Genomic DNA, 25,102 nt, shown 5'->3' on the forward strand with positions numbered 1-25,102 from the left:
CATTGTGGGGAAAAGAAAACAGTACCATGTAGTATAAAGTTCACAGCTTTTTCTGTGCACCATGCAACTTTCTTAATTATAGTTGATCATATGAAGTAAAAGTCATCCTAGTCATTTCTATGTCAAACTTAGACTGATGCCAGAATCCAAATACATAACACTAGGGCTGGGAGCCGATCCCAGAAAGAATCGATTTTCCCATCCCAGTCTTTAGTTTGGGAAGTGAGATTTGATTCCAAAGCTTTGCGATAAAATGTCAATTTTTAGATAATACTACTACTACTAATAATAATAATAATTATTATTATTGTTGCTGCTGTTGTCTTTGCCCTATCGATCATCATACTGTATTAATATCACTTTTCCTGCTCTTTAAATTTGTGAAATCGACACATGGAATCGACTCATTTCCAGCACCTAAAACTTGGATTCGAATCGGAGTCGACTCCAAAAGTTCTGGAATCGAACATCCATCCGTTTTCGCGAGTTCAGTCATTTTGATAATTGAGGAAGCTAAAGGACAATACCATTGTCATAGAAGGGGGTTACTAACTAATTCATGGTGCACAGCTGGACAGAGAACACGACTGTTTTGCAAAATTTGCCGGTATGAATAAAACATTCTGTAGTTACTTCTATTTTCGATCCGTTTGACTGTTTTTAACGCGTTTTATAATAAAAAGCTATTTCATTTCGTTTCGTCGACTCCCCCCTCCGCCTGATTGTTGCCATGCTCCAATATCAGTATGGGTGTGGTGGTAATCCCGGTATGAATTGGTCAGATTCGCGTCAAAAATTTGGCGCCTGAGGCCTTGTTGTTTTTCTGGATATAACAAACGACCCACACACAAAAATGACCGAGTTACATTTTTAAAACAATCTACAAAAGCATGACTAGGAACTGACGGAAGGTCTGCCGGATCTTGAGCGCTATCAACAGTAGGTAAAGCCTTGAAACGGTAAACCATTAGCAGCTAAGCTAGTGTTAGCAAGCTGTAACCTGGTAAAAGTGTTGCTAGTCAAAGTAGGAGCGCTGAATTTAAGGCTATTTAAGGCATTTTTTTGAGGCAGTCACGTTTGTGTTTTGTTTTTGTTTTTGAAGAGGAAAAAAAATCTTTAATGGTTTGTCAGGTCGACGTTATGGAAAGCAACATGTGGTTTGAAATTGTAGCTAAATCTTTATGACTTGGATAGTTAGCTAGTTTAGCTACGTGGGAGCAAAAATACGTTCAGTGTCTGTAGTACAGCTTCCTAGTCAACTTTCTTTCATCATTATCATCTGTTTGAAAAGACCATTGTGGATCTTTTCATTTGAGTTAATCTGATACTGAGTCAGATCTGTTCCATGATGGCTGAAGTCTGAACTTCTGAATCAAACCTGTCTTTCCTCCTTTTTTTTTTTCTTTTTCTTTTTCTTTTAAAGTCAAATTCGGTGCATGTCTTAACAGTGTGTCTGATTTCTAAAGATTAGGATTTAGTTCATTTTAATCTTGGTCTGTTTGTATTTTTGTATTTTCTTATTTCCTCCTGTGAAATGCTTGCTGAGGAAGGAGCAGCTTTCCTTCCTTCCTGTTTTTTAAGCACTGCAGGCGGCTCTGTGGTTCTTAGAAACTTGGGCTAAAGTGCACCAAAGGCCACAGCGTTTACTTCCGACCTAGACGGAGAACAGATGGTGTCTGCGAGTGTAGACGAAACCACCTTTTGTGAGTTTTGCAAGATGGCACACTCGGTTGCAGTTTCGTATAGGTCTTCGCATTCATACGAGGGCCCTCTCCGGTACTACAGGTGGCGCTGTAACAACTTCAGCACGATTTCTACGACTGCAGGGAAGATGATCGGCGCTTCTCAGAAACGGTCCGACCGATTGTAGACTGGGATGCGTAGCCTGTTCGTCGAGCAACTATATAAATAATGATACGTCCATCAGTCATAAAATTAAAACCACCGACAGATGACGTGAATAACCTTGATTTATCTCGTTACAAGGTGAACAGCAAACGTGAAGTTGACGTGTTGGAAACAGGAAAAATGGGCAAGCATGAGGAGCTGAGTGACTTTGACAAGGGCCAAATTGTGATGGTTAGATGAGCCACTGGGAGTCTGTGCGGTCTGTGGGAGGAGCATACTCTCTGTCTTTTGTCAATCAAAGCAGCACTAGCCAATCGTGGGCATCTGTATGTGGAAGACGGCAGATAGCACTTTCCTCAAAGAGCAGCACAGCTGACTTCACGCGTCTCGGAGGAAACATGTGCAAGCTTTCACCCTCCTCAGTTGCTGTCGTATGATAGTGGGCAGGAATTGGAGAACAAATTAGACCGAAAATGAGGAGATATAGATATATATTTTAAGAGATGGACATATTTGTAGGGGGTTATTTTATCTCTCTAGCTGCTAGTATTTTCTAGTTAGCAGGGTTATTTGGTCTTCACATCATCAGCCTGTGAAGGATCAGCAAATCAGGATTGTGATATTTGGACGTTGCTTATTTTGTGTGTCCCTGTGTGTGTGTTTTTTTTTTTTTTTTTTTTTTTTTTTTTTTTTTTTTCTTTATATAATGTATATTATTAATTCTATGGTGTAAATGGTGCTGTGGTTCTGGCATGAACTAGTCTTTTAGTGTAGGAGTGGAAAAATTAGTCAAAGGAAAGATGATTAAAGGAAATCCGCGGGAATTTCAGCGGCCTTGTACGTTTTCCTTGTGTACGGAAAAGAGCGCGAAACCCCGTTTTGTATTTTAAACCCACTTATAAAGAAAGTCTAAGGGAAGTTGTTGAGTTACGTTAACTTGGTCGTTACTCAAACGATAAAGGTATTAGGATGAAAAGAAAATCTTGCCTTGCTCGTAAAGAGTTTCTCAACGCCGAAGCCAAACAATAAAATGTAACATTTAAAAAATATATATATATATTTTGCTGGTGATTGAACGGATTGTATGCTTTGCAGGCCTGCGTGTTCATCAGTGTGAGAAGTGAAGCGGGAGTGAAGCCCTCAGCGGAGGATCATGAGCGAGCTGGAGCAGTTGCGGCAGGAGGCCGAGCAGCTGCGCAATCAGATCCGAGTGAGTCCGGCCGCTACGTTTACTCCTTTTATCCAAAACAATGAGGTAACGACGGTAACACAGCCGTAACCGCTGAGTCTGTAGCGAATTAACGCTCCCTTTCGCTCTACGTTCTTTCAAGCATGCGACACATCGCTCCAGTCACTTAGTAGACAAAACGTAGAGCTCACTGTGCGATTTATATACTCCATTTTTGTTTAAACTGCCTTTAACCCTTTACTTCATGGTAACAATTAATTTATCTCCCAAGTTTTAGATGGGCAATAATACAAAACCACTATTTTCCTGTGTAACTGGGAAAAGGGGGTTTTAACTTTGACGTGACAAAAAAAGACACGACATATTAAAAAAAAACAAAAAAAAACATGACATGTCACATGACCAGGAAGTGCTGTTTGCGTTTTTCTTTTCGGGTCCAGTGTGTCTTGAAGACGCTTTCTGATCATATTCAGAGGCTATCTGAGAGACATATGACCACGTTACATTTGTAATGTGAACGTAAAGGTGTCTCAGAGCATCCCCGAGGGCAACAAAGGAGCGTCTAATCGACAGTCATTGCTCTAGGGCGGAAAATCCATAATCGTCGCAAGACTGTTCGGAAATGGCGCTGAATGGTAGAGCTCTTCGCCGCCGGGCAGCTTATTATTGTAGCTTCTTTTATCATATCATCTCCTGTTCGTTCCTAATTTTAGTGAACAGACCACGTAATCAGAATGTTCAAACCGGTGCGTACAGGTACGTTATGGGAAATTTCTACCCGAAATGAAGCGATGTATGAAATCTGGATACATGTGGTGCATTGAAAATGCCAGGTGTGAATGGCTACGCGTGCAGCTGTCCACTTGTGATCGGATCGCTCGAGGCGGACGGTATGTTAATACCAGGTGAGTTGCGACGTGTAATCACATGCGAAGTGATTTGGTAGTGTGAGTATCAATAGGATTGAGGTGAGGGACGGCGGTATATTCGGTGTGCGTTACGTTTTTTTCTTCCTACTCGCAGCTTCCGAGTCACACTTCGACTCTTGCTGCGCTTAATGAGCTTTGAATATTCAATGCGGCTAAAATTGAGCAGATCGATGCGGGTTTATTTCCGTACGTCAAACCCGTTAAGCTTGTAAAAAAAAAAAATCAACAAAAAAAACTAATTCACACACTAATAGATGGTGATGCACCGCATGGATGTATTTTATACATACACAAATAGCATTACCTTGAGCGTTTTATTTTTACTAGGATGACGTTTGTTTTGTGGTCCCATGGATGGTTTCGGTCTGTAGCTAACGTGTAGGATACAGGTTTTTGTGACTGGAACGCCCACTAGTGGCCAGTGTAGAGCGATCTGACTTGATGCAACATTGAAAGGGGGGGGGGAAATCCCTCCATTTCTCAAACGAATGCAGGTGATATCGTTTCGCTCTGTTTGCTTTGTAAATAGAGATGTATGAACGACTTTATTGTTGTTGTTTTGCTAATCAGTCTCCTGTAATCTCCTTGCTGTGTGTTGCAGGATGCCAGAAAAGCATGCAGCGACTCCAGTTTGTCCCAGGTAAGCAAATCTTACCTATTAATAAATATGAAAGTAAATAAAAGATCTACGGTATAAATGAGAGATATCCACTGCAACCTGTGTACGAGTTTTAACGGCCTCCTCTGCGTTTATTTATTTACTTATTTTAATATTGTATTATAGCAAATACTATTTTAGCTGTTAAAATGATTAACACTTGATTAATGAACTCGATGACTCGGTTCTGACTCTTGAGATTTGGACATTTGATGGAAGACAGAACATTACCGAGATGTTTCAGAGAAATCCAACAATGTTACGAGAATATACGCCTTTTTAAAATTTTTTTTTTTTTTTTGAAGCCGTTACTATAGAAACGATGACGTATTAGAACGAGCACGTCAATATAAACGTGACTTGCAGCTGCGCTACTGTCAGAATATTAATCCACACCTTAATCTGACCAATCAGAATCGAGAATTCATCGTCACTGTGGTGTAAGAGTTCTTATTTACAGCGTTTAATCGCGGGCGAAATCATAACACGGTATTTATTTACGCTGTAACGGCGTACTCCTTTTAGTAATAAATAAAATGATTGAGTCGATTCTGACTCGGATTCGTATAGGCTTATAATGTAGAATTTGAAATAAAAATAAAGCACAGTAAAGCCCTTTTTTCAAATGGTAGTATATTAAATAAAAAAAAACAATAGTTCTAGAGTTTCAGTCCTGATGAAAGTAAAGTTGCTCATCGAGAACCCGTGGTACGCTTGAGCAATACAGGATGTTATCGGGCTTTTATCATCTATCGATCGAAGCGTTCCTGACGGTTATTGCAACGTCACCAACTAAACGACTTCTCCGCGACAGTCCCGACGCTAATTTTAGATGGTGACGGGCTTCGCCGTTTCTCAGCTGTAGCCCGTCTCGTACTCTTTCGTCATCACGGCCCCGCCCGTTTATCACGCAGACCTTTCCACTGTGTTAATTTGTTTTCTTCCACCGATTCTGTCTCTCCACCTTGTTGGTAGATCACAGCTGGGCTGGATTCGGTGGGGAGGATCCAGATGCGCACGAGACGAACCCTGCGGGGCCATTTAGCCAAAATCTACGCCATGCACTGGGCTACTGATTCCAGGTCAGTGTACACAGAGGGAGAGATGGTGTAAGCCTGTGCTGGAGAGAGGAAGAGAAAGTTCAGAGGAGAGTCAGGAGGATGGGTGGGTTCCCTCAGAGGAAACCCTGTGGCTCTGTCAGTGTACACTCGATGAATAATGCAGCAGCCTGCTCACAACTCAATGGTGGCCTGAGATTATACCCCCCATCTCTCTCTGTCTTTCACTCACTCTCTCTGGGAAAAAATAGTTTAGAGCCATTAAATGTCAGCTACGCATACATCTAGTCCTGTAATTAAATTAGCATTTAGCTGGGCATCTATCTGGTGTAAGCACTGCTTGTCCAAAACGTTCAGTGCTTCCTGAAAACAAAATCAGGAAATAACTAGTTTATTCTTAAACAGGAAGATTCTGATGATGTACAATTTGCGTTCCTATATGCATGTATGTATATATATATTTTTTCATTTTACTTACTGTTTGTATCACGTAATTCATTTAAATTCTTGTGTCACACTGGGGGAAATCTGCATGTCCATCTTTTATGAAGAATATTCCTCGGTAACATGCTAAAACTGGAATTTAGAGTCAGTTTTTGATGCTGATTTCCACCATCACGGTCAACACTATCGAACCTCGACTCGACAGACTGATATGTGCAACAATTTGGAAATAAACGCTTATTAGGGCTGGGCAGTATGTCATCATATTAATATCGTGACACAATATGTGTGTCACGATATCGCAGTGTGTCACAATACGCTTTTCTGAGATCACTGGTATTGCAGTATCGTTTGTTTTAAGGCAAAAGAGATTTTTTTTTTTTTTTGGTGTGTTAATGCATTCTTGTAGATATTAAGTAAACATATCAGCTAATTAAAAAATATATTTATTTATATTTTAATGCAACACTACGGTTTTGTCGGCAATTTGTAACCAGTTGACTGACTGACTTTTTTTTTTTTTTTGTCGTCCCCGACCCCAAACACCTAGGTTGTTAGTGAGCGCATCTCAAGATGGTAAACTCATCATATGGGACAGCTACACAACAAACAAGGTAAGTGCAGAGGAAAAAACCACGCATGATGAGTTTCTTTATGAAAATTTGTACAGTAGAACGTACATGCGGGGGTTAAGCTAAATGCTAGGCTTGTTCAGGTAATATTATCCCATCGATCGGTAAATAAAGTATTGGCACCGTGTCCGAGATCACCGTGTTGTGTTTGGATGCGTCGTCATCGGCATTTCGCTTCACTGTACGTCAGCTTTTCGTCGGTGCTGGGGTCTCGATTCTGATCGGCCGTCTCTGACAGGAGACGTTTATTTCTCTAACGCTACAGGTTGAGGGGAAAAAAAGAGAAAAGAAGAAGCTTATTTAGCAGAGGTTGACATTATTTATAACTATAAATGGATAAAAAGTACGAAGTGTTCTATAATTTAAGAAAAAATAGTTGGGAAAGAGGGAGGGGGGGAGCAATGTTATTAGAAAATAATCATCCTCAGGCCGGTGACGGAAACTCTGCTCTGATAATTATTTTCCTATAACAGCACCTCCCCCAAGTGTTTCATCCCTTATGTTAACAACTCGCCTGAGTCAGATGCGTTTCTGCAAGCATCATTTTTTGTTTTTGAAGCGAAAAGTTTTTTTTTTTTTTTTTTTTGGCTTCCACGTCAACAAACCCCGCCCAAATTACTCATGGACGTATCCTGTCCGTGATTACATTTAGATTGTATACTTCATTCACTGAAGCCATATACTTCAGTGCATTTTTATTTATTCTCCCCCCCCCATTCTCAGATGCACGCCATCCCTCTGCGCTCGTCCTGGGTCATGACATGTGCCTACGCTCCATCTGGGAACTACGTGGCGTGCGGAGGCCTGGACAACATCTGCTCCATCTACAGCCTGAAGACCCGTGAGGGCAACGTCAGGGTCACCAGAGAACTGCCCGGGCACACGGGTAAACACACGACATACCACGGGAATGCTTGTGGGAATGATGGATATTTATTTATTTATTTATTTATTTAAGATGTTACGAAAGCTGTTATGAGTTGGCTGTAGGTTCTGAGTGAAGTTCACAATATTGCAATTTATTAATTATAATTTTCCCCCCCTCCCTCTAATAAGGTTATTTGTCATGCTGTCGTTTCTTGGATGATAGCCAGATAGTCACCAGCTCCGGAGACACCACATGGTGAGTAAAGGGCACAGCATCACTCGGCGTGGTGAAGATCAGGACTGGGACTCGATTCAATGTATTTTGTGACATTTAACACACATTCTATTGTATTTCCGGACACTTAACAGTTGCTTAAATGTCCTCAAATTTTTAGAATCAGCTTGAACGGAGAATTCAGAATGATTCGACGCAATACAGAATAATCACAAAACGCTAAACAGCGTAGTAATAATTGTTTTAGTTAAGGAATCATTTTTAGCTTTGTCCAGTTCTCCGAACGTTTAGTAGCTGCAGCTGACTGTTTCTCCGTGGTGTTTCCTCAGTGCTCTGTGGGACATAGAGACCGGTCAGCAGGCCACTATCTTCTCAGGCCACAGCGGAGACGTGATGAGTCTCTCTCTGAGCCCGGACTCAAGGAGCTTCATATCGGGAGCCTGCGACGCCACCTCCAAACTCTGGGACATCCGAGACGGCATGTGCAGGCAGTCCTTTACCGGTCACGTCTCCGACATCAACGCCGTTTGTGTGAGTGCAACATACACTCTTGTGTTCTGTTACGTCAAGGAGAATTGTACAGGTGGTTCATTTGAAAGCATCATTTACACCCCGAAGGCTTCTGAACGCGCTCGGTGTGCCCTTTGATGGCTCGTGTAGCTTCAGTCATGTTCTACACCAAATCAGCTACATTTTGGGATAATTAAATTAAATATACACTTCTGGTCAAAAGTTTGTGGACAATTGACTGAAATGTTTCTCATGATCTTAAAATTGATCTGAAGGTGTATGAGCCATGAGAATCAAAAAAAAAAAAAAAAAGCGAAGGCTGAAGGAAGCCGTCTTGCCTCAAGATATTCATATAGCGTGGCTTAAGTGTGTATCTCGCTCTCTGTCTCAACCCCTCCCCCGTCCCAGTTCTTCCCCAACGGGAACGCGTTTGCGACCGGTTCAGACGACGCCACGTGTCGCCTGTTCGATCTGCGTGCTGACCAGGAGCTCATGATGTACTCTCACGACAACATCATCTGCGGCATCACGTCCGTGGCTTTCTCCAAGAGCGGCCGGCTGCTCCTCGCCGGCTACGACGACTTCAACTGCAACGTGTGGGACACGCTGAAGGGAGAACGCGCAGGTGGGTCTGCGTCTCAGTCTGCGTCTACGCCGCGAAAGCACTAGAGACACGTCATTCGTTTCGTGGTCCATGAAATACCACACCGATAAGTGTGTTTTATTAAGCGGCTATTTTAAACAAGTCTCGCTCTGTTTCCTTCGCAGGCGTTTTGGCCGGACACGATAACAGGGTGAGTTGTTTAGGCGTGACCAATGACGGAATGGCCGTGGCCACCGGCTCATGGGACAGCTTCCTCAGGATATGGAACTGACCTGTTTGGACAGGATTGGAGATTGTTGCGCCACTTTGACCAATCACAGTCATTGTAGCGGCCGGCTTCCACAGAGGAACCCCCCCCCCCCCCTCTCTCTTTTATCCTTCCTTTTTCCATCTATGATCTTCTCTTACTAGATCTCTTTCCCTACGGCTACGGCACCAATCCCATGCCTGGTTCCCAGAGGACGAGTGAGGCAGCGCTCTGGGGTCTCTCTCTCTCTCTCTCTCTCTCTCTCTCTCTCTCTCTCTCTCTCTCTCTCTCTCTCTCTGTCTATGGCCTCCTAATCTGAAAAATCCTAAAGAATAGACTGTCGTGTATATACCATTTGCTATTCTGTGCTTCAATGTGAAACGTACCTACTTACAGTGTTTGGCTGTTGTGCGAAATTTTTACAGTGGGTGTGTTGGTCGTCCCGATCTTGTGTAGTTTTTTTTTTTTGTTTGTTTTTTTGTTTTTTCCCCTCTGCCCGATTACAGATTTTTCTAATGATTTCATGTAGTCTTTGCCGCACACGCTCTCTCACACACACACACGCACGCACACAGAGACACTGCCAGCAGTTTGGACTCCTCCATGACCAAGCTGACCCGCTGTGTGTTTTTTAGGTGCTGAAGTCGACCCGTGCCGCTCACGGGTCCGTGTTAGACTTCCGAAGCGTCGGTTTTTAGGTGATGGAGCACTTGTCTGAGAGCATCGCGTGACACTTTAACGCCTTCGTGTTATGGTCGTTCGGGGCATTAGCCTGCCTCGGTGCTTCCTGCTCTCCGTCCGTCACGTACGGGTAGTATTCGCTCCGTCGTGCAGTATTGCAGCCGGACGCTATCGTGTTGAAGGATTTAACATTACAGACACTTTAGACTCTGTCTGTATTACACTCGTACCGGTATTGGTCATGTGAGGTTTTGTTTTCTGCCGTACGAGTAGGCGATACGGGCGGTAAGATATCGATACTGTGATGTATTAACGTCATGTCGGTGTGTTTCTGACTCGGACGTTAATCACGATAACGTTTCATTGGCACTTTGTTAGCGAAACTAAAACGCATGTACATACTGTGTGAAATGAGCGTGGTTTTGACTTGTACCACAATACACAGGACATCGAATCTAAGCCTAATACAAATGTGTTATTTAGCCAAGAGAAGTGTTTAGTATTGCCGTTTTCTGTGAGATGTTTAACGTTCAGCGTTTATGGAAGGAGTCTCCAGTGTCAGCGCTTTGTGACAATCAATACAGAAAAGTTTCTGCTTCTCTAACATGACCAACTGCCTTTTGTTCTTGATTAAGGTTTAAAGAGAGGCTGGTGAGGGACAGACTGTTTACAGCTGCTGTAACGTAAGCGAGAACAGGAACTAGCGTGCGTCATGGAGCTTCCACAACTTTCACTGGAACTAGAAATGGATAAAAAGTGACAATAACTCTGAATCAGTGTTAAAAAAAACGACGATTATTTCCCATATTTAGGTTTGCTAACAACGTGCCAGAAAATCGGTATTGCTAACATGACCTTAGGGGTGTGTGTTGTTTTTTTTTTTTTTTTTTTTTAAAATTTTTTTTTTAATTTTATTTTTTATTTAAGCTCCGAGAAAAGGGAACCTTTTCGATATGAGAATTTTACCATCAGATCAACTCCTTGTCACCGTGCACGACGATCGAGTCCGAGCGGCGACGTGCTGACGATTTATAGACGATTGCGGTTTTCTTTAGTTTTTAAAGTGTTGATTAACGATCTGCAGCTGTTCTACAGAACGAGTAAACACCTTCTGACCAATCAGATTGGAGAATTCAACATCACTGCGGTGGTATAATCACGATATCCGTATCACGTCGTCCACTTCCAGTGCCGAATGTTAACCACGAAAGATTAAGGACAGCGTTGTAGTTGGCTTGTGTAGAGACCGGTATCAACACACCATGTGATGATGATGATGATGAACGTTATCCACTTATAACCGAACCGTGTCGTGTGAAGGATAAGAGAGGGAGGAGGATCTTTACGGTTTTCTACGACTACAAGCTTCGCTGTTTGGTGACCCGGGGGGGCGTGTTTCCCCCCAAATGTGAGATGATGTGAGTTTGGTATAAGACGGAACGGGCGCTCTTTCCTGTGTCGAGAGAACAAGCCTAAACTGTTGTAGTTCTCTTGAATGTTGACTTAATTTCGTGCTAGTTAATAGAAATGAAGGTTGATGTTTTTCCACGAGTCCTCTTTTTTTCCTTTTTTATTTTTACATTTTTTTAAAAGTATATAATTTTTTCCCCCCTTTCTTGCCTACAGTATTGAGTCGGTTTTGTTGTAGTAAATCATTTAAATGATTTTGGTTTAATTTCTCATCTACTGTCCGTCTTTTTTTTTTCTGTGTGTGTGTGTGTGTGTGTGTGTGTGTGTGTGTGTGTGTGTGTGTGTTTTTATAAACTACTACTTCTTGATTCAAATCGTTAACTCTGGCACGAAAAGCCGACCAAATAATCACGAGTAAGGCTTCTGCTGGAGTCTGAATGGATGTACACTTTGACCTGCTGTGATGAAGAATCAGTTTTCAGTATAAAAACAGAAGTGTGTGTGTGTGTGTGTGTGTGTGTGTGTGTGTGTATATATATCTGAATCTAAATGTGTTCTGTTTTAAACCAGTACAGGCTGATTGTAAAATCCCAAATGTTTCGACAAATTAGCAGCTTTTCTTCTGGACGCTTAAGATGGTGGTGTTTTTTTTTTTTTTTTTTTTTTTTTCGTTTTTTTTTTTCCCCTCTGCATTCAGCTGATGTTGTCTTAATTTTTATAACACGAATACAAACATTAAAACCAAACGAAACATGGAGTGAATTTGTGCGCTTTGATATTTGACGTGTGTGTGTACGTGAAGAAAAGCGATCGCGATGAGCAGAAATCACCCAAATGACAGACTATTTCAGTCCCTGTCGAAACTATTGGAACAGCAAGGTCGGTTAATTTGTGGATACGAGACGATAGATGAGAAATTCAGGTTTGTGGCCTCATATTTACATCTAGATGTGATGAACAACAAAACATGGCAGTTTAAATTTTAGGTGGGGGGGGGGGGGGGGTATAGGAATAAATAAATAACACAATACTGCAATGTGCTGGCATTGAGCTGGTGATTGTTTTACAGCGGTCTCTTTCAGTTGTTGGTCGTTTCAGGAGGTTTCCTCCCTTCTGTCTCCTCTTCAGGAGGTGAAATGCTGCTCAGTCGGGTTTAGGTCTGGTGATTGACTTGTCCAGTCTAAAACCTTCCACTTCTTCCCCCTGATGAAGTCCTGTGTTGATTCAGCAGTGCTTTTTGGATCATTGTCTTGTTGCGTGATGAAGTTCCTCCCGATTAGATTGGATTGGATGCATTTCTCTGTATCTCCTTACTTCTGATTTCATTCTGCTGCTCCCATCATGAGTTCCATCTTCAATAAAGATTAGTGAGAATGTTCCAGAAGCAGCCACGCAAGCCCAAGCCATGACACTACCTCCACCATGTTTCACAGATGATGAGGTACGTTTTGGATCATAAGCAGATCCGTTCTTTCTCCACACTTCGGCCTTTCCATCTCTTTGGTAGAGGTTCATCCGGGTTTCAAAACTTCTGTATTTCTTCGCGAATTCCAGTCTGGCTTTCTGATTCTTACTGCTCATGAGTGGTTTGCATCTTGTGGTACGGCCTCTATATTTCTACACTTGGATCGTGATGCGGTGGTCTGGTACAAAATGTGCCGAGTTCCATGTCGGTTAGCACATCTCCGTATAAATACCAGGAAATAAAAGCTGAAATTCTAAACGTTCTTCTCCTTCATCTTTTGCTCTCAATCCCAAATGTCTTCAGTCTACTGCAAAAAAAAAAAAAAAAAAAAAAAAAAAAGGAAAGAAAAGTAACTGGCCTTGCCGTTCCAGCGGTTTTAGAGAGGACAGTTGGACCTTGTTCCGGAGTGCGTTATTTAATTTGTCTTGAACTTTAGAAGTCGTGTATAGCTACTACTGTTTCTCATTGTAACCCCGGACAGGCCACGCCCACACGGAACAACGGTAGCGGTCGCTACATGACTTGTCTCTTGCTGGTGTGAACGTAGGGTCAACTCAAACGCCGCTCTTCACACTTCCTCTGTCTCTTGCTGCTGTCGACGAAATTCCAGCGCGAGCGGTCGTGTACGCAGAACGTGAACGATTGTCGCTCGCTAGTGTGAACGCAGGCTCAGCGGTGTTGCGGGAAGTTCAGCTCGGTCCTTCAACAAAAGTTTCCTTCATTTTAAAACGAATGAATCATTTATAAACGACTCCTTTTTTTTATTTACCCAGCCAGTCAACGGTGGACCTACAGCGATCTCCGCTTCCTGCGTAAAACTAACGGAAACGTTTACCAGGGCGACATTCGTCGAATCTGTACCATCAGAAATCCCAAGTCCTAATCTTTTGTACCTTGATCTCACTTCCTCCAGCGCGTGTACGAGGGGAAACCCGCGCTGCGGTGATGAATATACGCTCGCTCTGTCTCCGTGATGAAACGGAAAGCCTGAAAGAAAACGTCGCTTGTGTTTGTGACTGTTACAGCAGTAACACGTGAGTCGAATGGAGTCCGTTTACGCACCTGCGACATGGTTTCCCCTGTAGTCTTCCTCTGACTGATTTGACTCGGCAGGGTTTCTGGATGATGAAACACTCCGCTGCGGTTTCATCATCTCAGAAATTTAGATGAAATACGTGCCTCCGGCTACCGAGAAACGAAAGCCCGCGTGCTGTAAATTTGTTTCGTGCCACAGAATAGTCACCTTGAGAATTTCTGTACAGGACCGACACACACGGCAAACGTGTGTACAATTGATAATACTCGTTTTTTTAAATTTATTTTTATTTTTGGTCAGAGGAAAAAAAATTTGATCAACAACACTGACTTAGATTTAGAATGTACCAAACTTGTAGGGAGAATCAAAAGGAGGTGTTTATTTTTTAAAATAATTAATAGCTTGATTTATTTTTTTTTTTGCTTTATCCTGGTCGGGGTCGCGGTGGATCCCGAGGGCAAAACCCGGGAACGCCGGGCACAAGGCGGGAGAATTCACCCTGGGTGGGACGCCAATCCATTTCAGGGCACAATGCGCAATGGTACAAACCTCGGAGTGATTTTAGAATAGCCGAGCCACCTTTCTGCTTGTTTTTTGGGATGATGGAGGAAACCGGACGACCCGGAGGAAACCCATGCGGACGCGGGGACAACTTGCGGAGTGAATGACGCACCCTGGAGCCGTGAGGCGGCAGTGCCACCAGCTGCGCCCTCCTTATACCCAGTTATCAGCACATAAATAATGGCACCATCGTCCTCACTGCATTCTTTGGTCTTGTCAGAAGAGGGAATGTCGTGTGCCGTTACGTATTCCTATAAGAACCGTGACCATTGTTTATAGAGGACTTGTCATTTTAAGTCTCCAATCTCAATGCGTTAAACATCAAAGTGTAAACAATATTTCAACATTCATTACAAATCCATGGGGGAAATATCATCTAGATTAAAAAAATCTGCACAGCTGGAAAAGTCTGCTTAATAGCGATTTTATTCATCAAATTAATCACAAATACAAACTCGAGTTTGTAATCACTTGCAGTGATGATTATACACACTTATTAATAGTCAAGGGGGGCGTGGCTTCTTGTAGACGTGTTCACTATTTTGAATCAGAGTGAACGTATATAACGTTGTGGCTCGATTGTTTTCTCTGACTTTCCGAAGTGGGTAAGTATTTTATCTAAAGAAAATTAAGCGGATGAAAAGACTATTTCAGAGTATTCGATGTCGGAAAGCCCCACCGGAGCTCTCACACAGGAAGCTCGGCAGTGACACGGAGCTCCTACAGTGATGTGCCTGATGACCTTTAAAAGCTGAGCGCACAGCTGTTGCCACAAAGCTCAGGCAGTTCCCAAAAGTAATACTAGAGGGCGGTGTGGTCACTTCAGCAAATTCATGCGTGTGTGTTTTACCCTGTGTTTACCATTAGAGGGCGCTGAAGTCAGCTGAGGAAGTTTTACTTCCGATTTTTAAAAAAATATATTTTTGTTTGTTTATTATTTTATTTTTTATTTTTTTGAAGAGAAAATTTAATTTACAAACAATATGGCGTATTTGTACCATTACGTCAAACAAAAGAAGTTTCACAAACCAGACACAATAATAATAATAATAAATCATCTCAAATTACTCTCTATGGGTCTTCAAAAAACATGACATTTCTAAGACAAAGATCTAAGAATTTTTTAAATCTTGGGTGATTCAAATTCTTTTTTGAAAATAGTAAACCAGGGTATGGACTTCATGTATTTCGACTTGTTTATAAAAAAAAAATTCTCAGAAGAAAGACATTCTGCCAAGAATTTTTGTCTTCCAATAAAATGGGTATACGTTTTGTATCTAGCAGTAAGACATTCAAACAAAAGTCAGATTAAAAAGAATTTTTTTTTTCATAAAATGTATTATAATCAATATATATATATTTCTTTTTTAACAAACCATTCGTATTATCCACATTTTGAAGTCTTTAAAACGAAACTAAGGTTTGTGTACACAGTCCGTCATTTTGTACTTTCATGATCATTAAATAAATGCAAAATTGAGTTCACATCTCAACGGTTACCTAAAAGAACCGGTTCAAAGAGTCGATTCATTATCGAATCAAATGTCACAATTGCAGTCACATTCGACTAAAAGAACCGAATCTACAAGTGAATGTGTCGATTCTAAGATCCAAAGTTGATGAACTTAATGAATTCAAACGTCACTAATTAACTCACTCACTCAACAGCAGCTACGTTAGGCTAGCATGAGTTTGCTGATAAATATGCTAGGCTAATAAGCTATATAACTCGTGTCAGATATATAAATATATACATGTTATGTAGTCTCATTTCACGGATTTTTTTTTCCCCTCAGTAATTTGTTGCTTATTACACGAGCCGAGGTCTTAAATTCATGAAAACGGATCAAAGTGGAAAGCCCGGAAGTTGCACTTGCTAAGTTAGCCGAAGATACTACACAGCAAACACGGTAAAACTACTTTTAATACTGAGTGGTTAAAAAAAAAAATAATAATAATGTTAATCAAAACTTATTAAAACGGAAGGTACAAAGTGTGAATAAAGGTACTGTACGAGTTTAGACACAAATACAGAAACTAGGCTTTTATATGGTGCAATTACGAGGTTTAATTGAATCAATTAAATCATACGTTCGATTCATTGAAAAGGACAGTTAGAAAGAATCGATTCAGTATCGAACTAGTCAGGTACGCAGTAGCATAGAAACACCAAATGCATTACGGTCGGTGTTTTAACTTGATATGTTATCGAATAAAGCATTACTTAAATAATTATAATATAAATAATCATAAATAATGCCTCTCGCTTTCCTTACTCTTTGATCTTTCCCTTTAAATTTTAACGTTACATATAGTTGGCAATCTATAAGTTTAAAGCTTTATAGATTTTCTGTTTGTTTGTTTTTTTAAGAAATGTATCATATTCGTACATTGTTGTTTGCTGCTTTTTTCTTTTTACAAGAAAAATTTCTAAAAAGATTCGTTGTTTGTTTTGTCCACAAGAGGGCAGTGTTTTCCCACGTGAGAATATAACGGTAACAAACAGGGAAAATCTGCCCATTCCAGACCATAACTCTCTCCTAAAGACGACTAATCACATAATAATGCAATCTGTGTGTCTGTGTGTACCGTTTTGTGTATAAGAGTGCTTCCCCGATGTGTTTGGAATGCAAAAGTACAATTTATCTACGAAAAAATACAATTCCAAGATGTTAAAAATGAACCCTGAATACCTTTGAGCAGCTTTTTATATTTTTTATTATTCACTAAATTGCAATATTAAGATATTCCAAATGTCCTGCGCTTTCACGTCTTTCCTTGTTTCGTTTTTTTTCTTTCTTTCATCTGCCTAGATTTCATTTTGAACTTCTTGGAATTCCTTTTCTCATCCAGCAGAATCCTTGTGGGATGCAAACTTTTGCACACAGATATCTCTATTGTACTTGGTTGTTAGCTAGGCTAGCAAGTTAAAATGAATAATGATGGGTGTACTGAAGCTGCACTGAAGTTTGATTTTGTTCTGTATGGAAGAATTTCGCTGCCACGTGAGAAGAAAATCCCCTTCAGCGTCTCGTTGTAGCAAGAGAATCATCTTTTTATCTCGTTATTAATCGAAAAGGCCTCTCGTTATGAGAGAACCTCTTGTTCATTATAGCGAGAGAAGCGTCTCCTAGTTATGACGAGACGTCTCATTACCATGCGAACATCTCGCTGTGACGTGAACAGCGTCTTATTAATAGAAAACATGCTTTTACTATGAGAAGATTTCCTTATTATGAGAGATCCACCTTTTTTATTATGAGAAAACATCTTATGTGGAAAATTCCAAGCAGCTTGTTACTAAAAAAACAAATCTCATTTATTATGAGAGAAACATCGTGAAAAGCATCTCGTTACTACGAGAAAACAGCTCCTCGTTATACTGTAATCAAACGTACCGGGCTACTATAAACGCGTCGTTATTGTGAGGAAACATCTTTTTAATACGAGAATCACCGTTTCGTAAAATGTCCCCTGATCCAGAACCTAGCTGGTAACCATGTAGGTTATACTGCAAAAAAGAAAAGAAATAAACAATATTATTTTTTCTAGCGTATTTATCTCAAAATGCTTTTCTCATAATGTCGCTTCTGTCGTTCTGAGCTGCAGTTATTCATAAAAAAAAATCCTGAATAAATATCACCGAGAGCCTTGGGAATGACACGAAATTCCTCCAGACTCGCTGAGAGGTTGAGTTATAGATTTTTGGATGCGAAGCTCTTGTAATAAAAACGTCCCCGAATGTAGAGAGGCGTAGAGAAAACGCACGGCAGCCCATCAGCCCCGAGTCGGCTAGACGGAGGCGCTAGTCGTGGCACTACAGGAATGCAGGACTGGCATCTGCGAGACAGCGCCGAGCATCTCACACGTCGTGGAGAAGGGACTGTCATCACGTCACGCCTCCGAGTTCTGGGAAACGGCTCTCGCTCATTTCTCGCCTAGACTAAATACCAGCGAGACGGAGCGATTTTCCAAACGCAGATTTAAAAAAATAAATAAAAATCCCCCCCCCCGAGCTCTTCTCTTAATCCTAATTGTTTTCAGCCCCTTTCTGTCGAGACGATGATTATTCTGGAGCCGGTAGCCATGATTTGAGCGCGGCTCGGAAAGTCGTTCAGTCTCTCCTGGATTCCTTCAGCCAAAGCACCACCTAGAAATAAAACGCACATGCACGGCATATGAAACGAGAAACGGAGCCCGGGCCGTGTGGTCATTCTTGTGTACTTTACCCTCCGAAGCTAGCAAGCTTCAAACCGTCGTCACGTTCCGACTCTGACAAGTTCAAACATGATTTATTGGCATATTTTCCACCACGGTTTATGACCGTTTCGCTCTTATTTTGGGTTCTGCTCATGTTTTCCTCCCCACTCCTCCAGGCTCTTTTCCAGAAAGAAGAGCTCGAGGCTCTGGAGCCCGCTGGTCTCTGGCACTCGGAGCCTCCGTGGCAGACATGTTGAAGATGCGTTCAGGCGCCGGGGGTCGAGGGCCTCTACCTTCGGCTCGTCCGCTCCGGAAACCGACGCAGTCCTACGTGTGCTGCTTCCACACCTCAGGTAATGGACTAACTATAAGAGAAAAATAATCACTGTATTCACGTCATTCCCTGGGACACGCCGTGCATTATGGTACTGTGACGGATTTGCGCCGGTCTGGGTATGTGTAATATGGACTCGCCGGTTTGACACACCATGTCTTGGTCAAAAATTCTGAAATAGGTCTCCGTCTCTTTAAATTATTAGTGTTAATTATTTACACACATCATCAAATGAGTTTCCATTGGAACTGTGGCTTGTGTGTGTATAGGTCACAGAAAAGGAGGCGTGGCCTTTGCGCCTGTCAGTCACTGGAAAGGAGGCATGGCCTTCCTCTCCACCAAGCTAATATTGGAATCCCATTGTATCGTATTGTATTAAACGCTTGGCTGAGTTAATTGATCCCATTGCATAATTTTGGGAGGAGATAAACCCCACCCCCCTAATAATTTTTGTCATGCACAAACAGCTTGTTTTGTACTTTCAGTGGAATCGATTGAGATTGTGGACGGGACGTTGGCGTGCGCTGTACTCGCTCACCCTCTGAACACTACAAACAGAAGCCCTTCATTCTCTAGAGATCTCTAACTATATGACGTTCAGTTAATCAAATCTCACGTGCATCGTCCATGTACTTGTGCTCGCTAAGTTTGTGTGGAAAAAAAAACAAAACACTTCCTTAAAAGCAGAACGAACGGACGGCATCGGTAAACGCGCCATAATAAATCGGTTTAACGATGTGGAATTCGACCTCAGAGGAAAACGCTAACGCAGTCCTAAAACATAATGGATTCAGCGTGGGGTACAGACAGTGATCTGGCTCTCGCTGCGAGGAGAGTGCGAGTGAATCAAATCACCGTGCTCATGGACGTGGGTTTGGTGTTGGCCCACCAGAACAAACGACGAGACGTTAACTTGGCGCTTACGGAAGGAGTCTCCAGTGCCTTTGTAAGCTGTAACTTTTCTGACATTTTCAGGAGAGATTTACACGTTTACACGTTCTCGTTTCTCTATAACATGACAAAACGTCACGACTGTTACGTGAACGTTACAACATTAAAAGCAACTACAAACGGATAAAACGTGCGCGGCGTTCTTCAATAACGACTCGTACACCGTGGTATCAGACGAATGAAACACTACGGAACGTGTCCTTATCGGAAAACGATACATCATTGTGTGGTAACACTTTCTCTGCTTCAACACACCACCCTGTCGTTGATGATTTCCCTAGAACAGCACACATGATTCCTTACATAATACCTAGTTTTATAAATGCCTGTCTTTAGACCAGGGGTGTTCGCTCTTATCCGGAACGCACCGGTGTGGGTGCAGGTCCTCGTTCCAGCCGAGCAGGAGCCACACCCGATTCCACCTGTTTAATCAGATGATCATGGCTTTCATTAGACTCGGGTACCACACCCGCCCTTTCCGGATAAGATCAGACACCCCTGCTTTATACAAAGGTCACGTTGACAGATCAGAAAATGTGCAAATTATTCCACTTAATACCTTTAGATGAATTTAAATGAAGTAGGAGAAACAGTCAAGACATGTTCGGTAATCGGTGTTTTAGTTTTGACACAATTGAAAAATTATTCATAAAATGATTCACAAAACAGTGATTCGGCTTCAAGATGAACCGATTTTTTGTCTTTCATTTATTTATTCATTTTCATGTGATTCATATTCGAGGGATTCATTTTCATGTGATTCATATTTGAGTGATTCATTTTCATGTGATTCATATTCGAGGGATTCATTTTCATGTGATTCATATTCGAGGGATTCATTTTCATGTGATTCATATTCGAGGGATTCATTTACTAATTTGCTTCTCTTTAACTCCAGTTTTAGACTGTGATATTACAAAGGTCAGATTATTACTTGCTACACTGTATGAGATAACCCCAGTAAAATTGCCTGAATTCTTCAAGATGAACCGATTTTTTTTTTTAACCCCGGGACGTCCTTTTGCAAAGTTTTAGCGATTATACACCGTGTATACACAGGATTAATTAACAACCTGAGGCGAGCGTGTCATAATTTGCTAAATCTGTATCTCCGTTACCTGTTCTCTACGTTAGCGTTGTAGCTCCAGAGTAAAACTAAGGAAGCAAGCACACGCTTGCCAGAGAAATATTTTTGAGACTGCTCTTACCGGTAAAATAAAGTGTACTTCTTTGTTAATATACATAAGATGCTGCTCTAATGGACTTTGTGCTAACACACTGACAATCCATTAGTCACGTCGGCATCGATTTAATCCCTTGTACAACACGTTAATCCTTGCAGAAGCCTGCGTGTCTGCCAGCAGTGGCCTAAATATGCCAGGCTTTGTCCTGAACGCCAGCGGCGTGGAGCGCGTGCCAAAGCCTCACTGCCCTTAATTTACCTCAGACGGTCTGGACCAGGGGCTGCAGTGTGCTCTGTACCTGTCCGTGAGGACCGGCTCGTCTCTCGGCACGCCACGTTTACCCTACGGTCAGGAGACTCGCACGAGACAGTCAGAGTACAGATTTGTGTCCACGAGCGAAGCGTAAACCAGATTATTTAAACCGTCTGCAGGACGAGGTCGGAAAACAGCTCAGGAGACTTGACGCGGTGGAACGGCGGGCATTTCATTGAGGCGTTTCTAGAACTTGTTGAACAGACAGTGTAGTAGTGTTCACTCAATTACTAAGAGCCTTAAATTACACTGTATGGCTGAAGGTATGTGGACCCCTACGCTAATACTTGTTGAATGTTGAAGCACCTTTTGATTTTATTACACCACACAGTCTTTTCGGGTAAGAGTCTATCGGCGTGGTACATGTTGACCTGCTGACATTTTCCCACTCTTTCTTGCAAAAAACTTCTAGATCCATCAGATTGTGAGGTAAAGGCATCTCCCGTGCACGGCCCACAGTATTTCAGTTGGATTCAGGTCTGGGCTTTGGCTGGGTCCTTCAGAAACATGGATCTTCTTTCCGTCAAGCCGTTCCGTTTGTTGATTTGGATGCCTGCTTTGGGTCGTCGTCGTGCTGAAAGGTGAAATTCCTTTTCATCTTCAGCTTTCTAGCAGACACCTGAATGTTTTGCACTAAAATCGACTGGTATCTGTAGCTATTCATGATTCCCTCCACCTTGATTAAAAGCCCCAGTTCTGACCGAGAAAAAGCAGCCCTAAAGCGTGATGCTGCCACCACCATGTTTCACCCTGGGTATGGCGTTCTTTTGGTGTGCGCTTTTTAAAAAAAAAAATTTTTTTTTATGCTGATTTGTTTTGTTTCCAAGGTCACCGTGTCTTTACAATGCCATGTTAGCTATAATAATATTTTTTGTAAAAGTTCTATTTTAAATGTATAAATAGAATAAAGAATGTATTTCATGAATTTAAAGAATTAGACGTGTAGAAAAGTGAAATAAGTAAATGAAGCAAAAGTCAAGCCACGAAAATGATCAAATAAATTGTTGTAATGGTTAATTTTACCGCTCTAAGCCTATAAAATCTTTCTTGCGCCGTGTGCATGTTTTGGCAGCACACCGCTAACCAAAGCCAGCGCGATTAATGCTAATAAAAAATTCCCTTCTGCAGACTTGTTTACAAATCGAGCAGCCTAAACAAATTTTTTTTTTTCACCGAGTTTTTGGCTGTACCTGCCGAAGGGGGGAGGGGGGGGGCAACCTTCTTGTGTCTGCACACCAGCAGTACTTTAATTTAAAACAGTCCGTTTTCTGGAGCAGGCCAGGATCTTCATCTTCTCCGCCACACGCTCCAGATCCCGAGCGCATAAACACACACACAACCTCAAATCTGTGTTAATGTGAGTCCAGCTTGGACGGATTAGGATGAAATAACTGTAGCGTTAACACTGGTGATTTTACTGGCCCATTGTGCCTGGTGGGTGTTCTAGCAATAAATACACCCATGTCATATTATGGCTCTTAAATAGCTAATAAGCGAAAAGGTGTGGTGTGTGTGTGTGTGTGTGTGTGTTTTTTTTTTTTAACTCCACACACACTGAGGCTTGCTGTTTAAAGCAGTAAAGCAGCGCAATAAAGATTCTTTAAGACATTACATTTGTGATGAACCACTGCGGGGGTTTTTTCCCCCCATCGTGAACCCGATGGCTTTGCCGGGTTCGGTGTTAATAAAGTCAAGTCCCTGACCCTCGACAAACTCTGATCTGTCTTTAACAAACTCCACAAACTACTTGAGCACCCTGCTGATCATCTGCGCCACCACAAGTGTGCAGTTCCCTGTGTTCTCATCCAAAAAAAAAAAAAAAAGAGGGGGGCAAATACTGTTTCCCAGTGAATGGGACCCCTCTCTCTCTGTCGCGCGCACGCGCGCTCTCTCGCGCTCTCTCATAATTTTTTGTTATGCAGATAATGTGAACGCAATATTTCTTTTTGTCTATATCGTTCAGTTGTTTGGGAAATTAAGTGCATCGAGTGTCTTCTGCTTGTCCTGAACCAGCGACTTCCAATCCTCTTCCCCTAGCATCAGTACGACACAAAGCTGCAAGACCGAGCCTTTATGAAATTTAATGTCATTCACAGCTGACTGAAAGCTGTAAGTTATAACAACCTAAACGTGCAGAATTCGGCTCGTGCTAATGTACGAGAACGCTCACGAGTGCCTTTGCGGTCAAACAAGCACACGGGTTTTGCCGTAAACAATTTATTATATTTTTTAATGATTTAAAAAAAAAAAAAAAAACATATTTCCCAGGTTATTCATACAGGTAATAAATATAAAGAACGGTCTTCTGCACCTTTACTAGCTTTTATTTATAGTTACATCATTTAGAACCGATGGAATGTAGGCGTCATTTAGGGTGCGAAAATGTGCAAGTTCCTGAGTCTGTTCACGTACACGGCAGTGCTGACGTGACGACTTCGGGAGTTTCTCGCATCGCGATGGAAAGACTTGTTCAGACAGGGGAGAAAACTCAAGCTAGGGTCATTCCAGTTGCATTAATGTCAGAGATGATGACATTTAGATGGAAACTTGCAAGCTTTTCCATGCAACCTGCCACACCTCTTCCTTTATCAGCGTGTAGCAGCGGTAGCTCGGCGGTTAGAGGTCCGTGCCAGCGGAAGGTCGAGAGGTCGGGAAGGTCAAATCCTGTCCTGTCTCTTTAGAAGTTTGTGTACTATGCTGAACTTTTTTCCTACATGAAGAATGTAGGTGTGCAGTGTACTTCAGTAATGACCGTAGATGTAGTGCAAAGTTTCCAGAGAGGCCAGATGCGAGGCAATAGAAGGCAATAAAACTCCTTTATTATCGTTTTATTGTTGACGTATACGTAGCGTTTCACACACAAGGCCACATTAAAGTATCCCAGAAGCCACTGTTGGGTTTTTGAGAGAGCTCTTAACTGTGCAGCCGATGCTCGGTCTGGATTCCTTCGTATTGTAAAATGAATAAATAAACGTAGGTCCTTGCGTTTTTCTTTTTCTTTTTTTCCTCCTCAGCTGAATGAAGACTTTTGTCCTTAATCTGGCAACCAGTCCAGAATAATAATTAAAAAAAAAACCCCACCAACCTCTCGTTCAAACCTTGTTTAAAGTCCACACGAGTGTTCACCATCCCATATACAATTTATATTAAAAACCGAAAATAAACTCACTGGCGTTTGGTGTGGGGTTTTTTTTTTTTTTTTTTTTTTAAATGGGGAACGCAGAAACATTTAAATTGTAATCCTGGTTATGCTACATCACTGCTAAGAAATAAATCCAGTTGTCCTATTTTTAGCCCAAACCTCCTTGTCGTGAGTTACAGCTTCTACGGCCGCAGATCCGTGTACTGGCAAAGGTCAAAACGCTACACTGTTGAAGACTCAAAGTCAACATTGCGAAATTAATTTCCTTACCTAAATGCTTAGACAGATCCAGCATGCATTGCATATTCATTATACAGCGACTAGACAAGCAGCGACTTGAAACCTCTCGTGTTTGTTTTAACATAAATTGGCCATGAGGTGGTGCCAGTGACAGCTTGGGTTGACTTTGCATGCGATTTTTGGAATTATGTAACCAGGCTCCTTGAGCAGGTTAGTACTGAACCAGGTGCCGCTCTAAGGACCACACTGTTCATTCAGTTGAGGAGGAGAAGAAGCGGCAAAGTCAAGAAGGACAGACTGATAAAACAGGAGGTGTGGCAGGTTGTGTGGAAGGCTTTGCGAATTTCCCAGTAATTGTCATCATC

The 25,102-nt window shown here is 41.9% G+C and overlaps 1 protein-coding gene and 1 long non-coding RNA gene across 4 annotated transcripts; both read left to right on the forward strand.

Annotated features, from left to right (window-relative positions):
* Positions 1-479: 479 nt before the first annotated feature.
* On the forward strand, positions 480-12,069 carry gnb4a (guanine nucleotide binding protein (G protein), beta polypeptide 4a). Of its 3 annotated transcripts, none has more exons than XM_017496107.3 (10): positions 480-607; positions 2,944-3,058; positions 4,568-4,606; positions 5,600-5,706; positions 6,677-6,740; positions 7,482-7,644; positions 7,815-7,881; positions 8,190-8,391; positions 8,779-8,995; positions 9,139-12,069. In XM_017496107.3, the coding sequence occupies exons 2-10, from the start codon at positions 3,002-3,004 to the stop codon at positions 9,243-9,245; spliced, it is 1,023 nt and encodes a 340-aa protein (XP_017351596.1). In that variant the 5' UTR covers positions 480-607; positions 2,944-3,001; the 3' UTR covers positions 9,246-12,069. The 3 variants fall into 3 exon arrangements, with proteins under 3 accessions (XP_017351596.1, XP_017351595.1, XP_017351594.1); XM_017496106.3 differs by lacking the exon at positions 480-607 and adding an exon at positions 741-943; XM_017496105.3 differs by lacking the exon at positions 480-607 and adding an exon at positions 741-939.
* Positions 12,070-15,416: 3,347 nt separating this feature from the next.
* Positions 15,417-23,126, forward strand: LOC124629306 (uncharacterized). Its single transcript, XR_006984274.2, has 3 exons — positions 15,417-16,284; positions 18,751-18,927; positions 21,768-23,126. It is a non-coding gene; the product is annotated as an uncharacterized LOC124629306 (long non-coding RNA).
* Positions 23,127-25,102: the final 1,976 nt, after the last annotated feature.

This window comes from Ictalurus punctatus, chromosome 20 (assembly GCF_001660625.3).
Source record: "Ictalurus punctatus breed USDA103 chromosome 20, Coco_2.0, whole genome shotgun sequence".
Classification (NCBI taxonomy): Eukaryota; Metazoa; Chordata; class Actinopteri; order Siluriformes; family Ictaluridae; genus Ictalurus; species Ictalurus punctatus.